General features: G+C 54.6%; 1 protein-coding gene across 1 annotated transcript; it reads left to right on the top strand.

The window, feature by feature from the left end:
* The first annotated feature begins 413 nt into the window (after positions 1 to 413).
* TOR2A (torsin family 2 member A) lies at positions 414 to 5,219 on the top strand. The gene is made up of 6 exons (XM_039388466.1): positions 414 to 475; positions 672 to 901; positions 1,136 to 1,401; positions 2,500 to 2,675; positions 2,974 to 3,101; positions 3,663 to 5,219. The coding sequence occupies exons 1-6, from the start codon at positions 414 to 416 to the stop codon at positions 3,905 to 3,907; spliced, it is 1,107 nt and encodes a 368-aa protein (XP_039244400.1). The 3' UTR covers positions 3,908 to 5,219.
* Positions 5,220 to 5,844: the final 625 nt, after the last annotated feature.

Raw genomic sequence — 5,844 nt, forward strand, 5'->3', positions numbered from 1 at the left:
GTTCCCTGTCCTGTGGGTGTCCTTTAGATGAACCCCCTGGGGGAGCAGAGCCCAGGAAGGGCTGTCTGGGGGGACCACCCTGCTGAATCCAGCCCCACCTGGCCCCAGACAGCCCATCAGGTGTCACAGAATCACAGAACGGGACAGGTTGGCAGGGACCACAGTGGGTCATCGAGTCTAACCTCCCTGCTCCAGTCCCTCAGTTATCCTCATTTCCCCTCTACTGGACCTGTTGCAGGAGCTCCATGTCTCTCTTGTCCTGAGGAGCCCAGAACTGAACACAGCACTCCAGATACAGCCTCTAGGACTGAATAGAGGAGCAGGATCACCTCCTTGACCTGCTGGCAATGCTCTTCCTAATGCAGCCCAGGATTCCATTGGCCTTCTTGGCCACAAGGACACAGTGCTGGCTCATGGACAGCCAGTTGGCCACCAGGACCACCAGGGCCTTTTCTGCAGAGCTAATTTCCAGCAGGTCAGCCCCCAACCTGTACTCGCACTCAGGTTTGTTCCTCCCCACGTGCAGGACCCTGCATTTGCCCCTGTAGAATTTCAGAAAGTTCTCTGCCAGGGGGTCTCGGGTCCCCAAAACAAGGGGAGGTACAGCGGGGGGCGGGGCACTGCGAGCCAGGCCACGCCCCATGACACACAACCACGCCTCCTTCCCTTAGCACCGCCTTCCAATGGCTCCGTCCCTTCAGGCCCCGCCCCCGCGCGGGGCACGCCGGGAGCTGTAGTTCGTGCGGAGGCGCGGCCGCCATGGCCCCCGGAGCGGCCCCGGTCCCGGTGCTGCTGGCGCTGCTGGCGGCCGCCGCCCGGCCCGCCGCCCCCTGGGACCTGTGGGCGCTGCGCTGCGGCTTCTCGGCGGACTGCGAGTGCGGCTTCAGGCCCGACCTGCGCGGTCAGTGGGGGCGGCGGCCCGGGAGAGTGGTCTGGGCGAGAGGGGAGGGTCGGGGGGCGGCTGGAAAGGGGCTCCCGGCAGCTCCAGGGGATCCTTCCCGGGGCCGTCCCTGGAGCGGGGTCTCTCGGCCTGCCAGGGCGCGTGGGGAGCCCCCAGGGACGGGACGGGTCCACAGGGTGAGACCAGAGCGATGTCCCCCCGCCTTCTCTAAGTCTTGGCTTCACTTCCTTTCAGGTCTGGAGTTCGACTTGGCCACCAGCCTGGTGGGACAGCCCCTGGTGAGGCAGGAGGTGATGAAAGGGGTGAGGGGGTTCCTGGAGAACCAGAATCCGGTGAAACCCCTGGTGATGTCCTTCCATGGCTCGACTGGGACAGGAAAAACCTACGTGAGCTCCATGGTCATCCGCTACCTCTTCCAGGGTGGGCTCCAGAGCCCCTACGTTCACCACTTCTCCCCCATCGTGCACTTCCCCCACGCCGAGCAGATAGAGCAGTACAAGGTAAGAGACATCTCTCAGCAGTGCTGCTTGACTGGGGGTTTTCAGTTATGTCCATCTTGATCCTCAGTACATATGCATTCAAGCTGTTTCCTGAAGTGCAGTAGGAATAAAAGCTCTTTGTTTTACCCTCTCAAACACAGCTGAGTGAGTGGCTCCACACACTGGCTGAAGGATCAGCTAGTAACTGGGTTATAGTCTGGCACTGAGCTATCACTCTCGTCTTCCCTACAGCAGTCCTTGCCCTGATCATGTTCTCATTCCTTAAATATTTACACAGCCCTTTGTACGCACAAACAAAAGTGCTTTGCTTAGATGAAAGGCACTAAAATTCTCCCTTTGCTTTCCAAACAGCCTGATGGCTGTGAAAACCTGCTGTCTCACTAGACTTGTAATCCCCTTCTCACAGAGCACACAGCTCCTGAACGGCAGCCCCAGGCTCTTCGTGGTGCCACTCTGTCTCTTAAAGCTGAGGAAAGGAAGAAACCAAAATGCCAAACCCTCAGCAGTGCAGGGAATCAGTGCACCTGGACCTTTGCTTTCTGGGTGTTTGGAGAAGTTATTTGTAGCATTGTGTCCTTAGAGGAAATGCTGTTGGGAAGGTAAATCCCATCCTGGCTGTTTCAGTGAGGAGTTACACATGTCCCCAGGGAATGGGAGTGGTTTTGTGTAGGTTGGGAAGTACCTTCAGCCCTACTAAAGAGCCAGAGTTGTTCTGGGTCAGCACAGGCACATGTTTCTGCACCAGGACAGGAGCTGGCAAGAAGCTGGGAACTGTGTAGATACACAGTGAAAGAGAAGAACGTGGGGAGATGTAGGAGTCTGAACGCCCTGCTTTAGTGTGCTGCCTCCTTCTTTAAATCTGTAATAAAAGACCTACAATGGGATAATAAAGCTGTAACAGCCACTGGGTGAAAGCCAGAATAAAGGGGCCTCCCCAGCACTGGCTGTTCCTGCTCCGAGTGGGTGGTGCTGTGCAAGGACATGCTGCTTCCAGCACCTTCAGCTTCGTGTGAGCTCCGGCCTCAGCCTTTGCTCTGGGGTAGCTCGAGCCTCCCTCGTTATCTCACTGCCTTACAGCTTGGCACGTGCTTTTCCTAGGAAAGCCTGAAGCGCTGGATCCAAGGAAACCTGACAAACTGTGGACGCTCAGCCTTCCTCTTTGATGAGATGGACAAAATGCACCCAGGGCTGATCGATGTGATCATACCATTCCTGGGCCCCTCGTGGGTCGTGTACGGGACCAACTACCGCAAAGCCATCTTCATCTTCATCAGGTGAGGGGGGGCCTTCCAGCACTGGGCAGAGGTCACATCTACTCCAGGACACACACTTGGTTTGCTTTTCCTTCTCCAAGCCTTGACCCTCTAAAAATGCCAAGAGATTCTATTTCATTGTGAACAGACAGACCTGGAGAGTGTGAAAAAGCCCTCCTATCCCTGTTATTTTGCTGCCTCTATAGGAGTCATTTTGGGCCATGCTGGGAGATCCTGGCTTGCACTCTGCAAGTGTCAGGTTGTCCTGAAGCACCGTTTTCCCAGGTACACACTGAGTAAGTGTCTCATTGTTGTGCAGCAACGCTGGAGGGGAGCAGATCAACGAGGTGACACTGGCGCTGTGGCGCGACCGCAAGGACCGGGAGGAGATCAGCCTGCAGGACCTGGAGCCAGCCATCTCCAAGGCCGTGTTTGAAAACCCTCAGAGTGAGTCCATGGAGCTGAGCCCTTCCCACAGGGCCAGAGCCTGGCACAGGCAGCCACCCACACTGCCTGTCACCTCCCTGGCAGCCAGGAAGAGATGGCAGGGTTTTCAGGGAAGGGAACTGCGATCCGCTCGAGGATTCCTGGCGAAGGGAAGGAATAGCCTGGCCTTCTGAGCCAGCAGACCTGTTGCCATGCTTAGCAAAGTTCTTTGGAAGGTGTGTTTGCAGCTGGGGGCTGGCAGACAGCACAGCACGCTCCCTGTGTAATGGCACTGAGATGTATCAATCTCCACTGCCTGCCTGGTTCTCCTTGCTTTGCCCTTGTCACAGGGAACAGAGCTTAAATTCTGACTAGACAAGCTAAATCCCCTCATTCCTGGAGAACAAGTCTTTTTGAGGCTAAAGGGGGTGACAGCTGATGGGTTCAGCCCTCTCCTTGTACAAAACCAGAGCAGATCTCTCTTCAGCAGAATATTTTGACTTTACACAAAGCAGCTCTTTGAATTGCAGGGACTGCAGAGACTCTGAAGGTAAAACCTGTCTCTTCCTTTTCCTTTTGCAGGTGGATTCTGGAAATCTGGGATCATTAACGAACATCTCATTGATTTTGTTGTGCCTTTCCTCCCCCTGAAGCACCACCATGTGAAGCAGTGTGTGGTCAGCGAACTCATCCAGCAAGGCCTCGAAGTACGTCCAGGCATTGTCCAGGAGGTGGCCAACAGCATCCCCTACTTCCCAGAAGAGGAGAAATTATTCTCATCAACAGGCTGCAAAACAGTGGCCTCTCGGATCAGTTTTTTCTTGTAGTCACTGTTGAGGGCCTCGCTCAGATCCATAGGGGATGTGTATGGAACTGGAAAGCGCTCAGGGCTGGCGGGATGAACACTGGGAGCAGCATGTCCCTCCTGGCACCACAAGTGCTCTCCTGCTGAACTCTCTCCAGTGGCCGTGGGACCAAGTGCAAATTATGTGATTTAAAGCACTTTACTGATTCACTCTCGGCCAGGTGAGGATGGAATGGATGGACCACCCGAGGCATGTGTGACAACACGGGGAAGATGCTGAGAGGGGCTGCAGCATCAGGGAGGTTTCTCAGCCTGTCAGCAGCACCCACCCACAGCTCTCTCCCCTCTCCTGGCAGCTGTTGATACCCAGCACATCAAGATTCTGAGCCCACAGAAGAATACTTATTTCTTACAGCATATTAACATTTTTTTTAAAACCTTTTTAATCGTGGCTGTGCCTCAGCTCCTTGGTACAATGTGACAGTGCTGGTGCTGGCTCCTGTGAACACCTTCAACAAAGTTTTCTTTTCAAGGAAGTTTTAGAGCCAAGTTTTTTCCAGCTTCCTTTCACTGTGAATAGGTGCTGTTAGGGACCAGCTTCACCACCAACTGAGGGGGGTGATATGGGAGATGGCAACACCTGATCTCCCAAGAGCCAGGCTCCCCTACTATCCCCTCATCCATTTTTCCCCTCAGGACCAAAGGATTTCCCTGCAGCAAACCAGGAAAACAACAAAAGACCTCTTGCTTGTTTTACCACCCACAAAAAATTTCATGCTACCTCCAGGGGAGCCCATGGTGCCACTAACAGTTCTGAAAATTACTTTTACTCCGTGATGATTTCTGCAGCAGAGTTGGTGCTATGAGCTGTGAAGCCTCCTGTATGTCCTGCTGGTTAGACCTTGGCAGGCTTTGGCTGGGCCAACACCCTTTCACCTTCTGGGGAGTGTCACAACAGGGGGCCTGGGGACAAGTCAGAGATTACTAATCCAAACAACCAAGCATGGGATGCACAGCCTGGCCTTCGACCAGGTTTTGATCTCCTCTGTGCATCACTTCCTCACAGGTCAGAGGAACTAGAATCATTCACTCTCTAGGAACAGCCTGCTCAAGGGATGGGTGCAGGCACAATTCCCAGATGCTCTGCTCAGGCCCCATGCAGAAACAAGCTGCCAGCAGTTGGGACCATTCCAGCTCCAGCCCCAGAGCTCTGGGGATTTTAGACACCACCCAAAGGCTGCCCAGGAGCTGGCCCACAGGTGGACCCAAAGGTTCTGCCTCTTCCAAAAATATTATGCATTTCTAATTTTAAAATAAATCTTTTATGAGATAAATGGTTGGGGTCTTTTGCTTGAATTCCCAATTGCAGCTGGTGTGGAAGGACCTGGAAGATGTGCAGTTGCACGGGAACAGCTGCCTGATGTGATGGGACTTAATGGATGTAGTGGCATGGAGCTGATGGTTTCCAGTTTAGTAACTAGGAAAAAGAGAGCAGCCTTTCCCTGGGAGGAGGAACAGCAGTAGCAGCAGCATTCTCCCTTTGTGCTTTCCACCCTCCTTAGGCACAGAGACCACCTGTGGACACCTTTCTGCCTCGCTGGTCCTGCCAGTGAGGGGACAGGAATGATCCCACTCACAACCTGGCTGTGAGTCCTGGCTGTGCCAGCCCACCTGCTCACCTCCTCCCAGGTCCTGCTGCCCCTGTTCATGCAGTGCCACTGCAACCTGGCTGTGCACAGGACACCCTGGCTCAGCTCCATCCTGCTGGTGACCTGCTGGCAGCTCCCCTGGGCAAAGGGAGATTCTGCAGCAGCAGCAGAATTTAGCAGCAGCTAAATGAAAGCAGCTGGGGGCTGGCTGCCACCCCCAGGCATTGTATGGAGCTCTGCATGCCAACTGGAAACACACAGGGCACATGTCCAGCCCACCCCAACCACAAAGATTTCAGCGTCATTAGCC

Source organism: Pipra filicauda, unplaced genomic scaffold, assembly GCF_003945595.2.
Source record: "Pipra filicauda isolate LSUMZ 115617 unplaced genomic scaffold, ASM394559v2 scaffold121_size3267253_pilon, whole genome shotgun sequence".
Classification (NCBI taxonomy): Eukaryota; Metazoa; Chordata; class Aves; order Passeriformes; family Pipridae; genus Pipra; species Pipra filicauda.

Coding starts and splice junctions, on each gene's coding strand:
- TOR2A (XM_039388466.1), top strand. CDS start 414: ATGGACAGCCAGTTGGCCACCAGGACCACCAGGGCCTTTTCTGCAGAG. Junction 476..671: donor GCAGAGCTAATTTCCAGCAG/GTCAGCCCCCAA, acceptor TCCTTCCCTTAG/CACCGCCTTCCAATGGCTCC. Junction 902..1,135: donor CTTCAGGCCCGACCTGCGCG/GTCAGTGGGGGC, acceptor ACTTCCTTTCAG/GTCTGGAGTTCGACTTGGCC.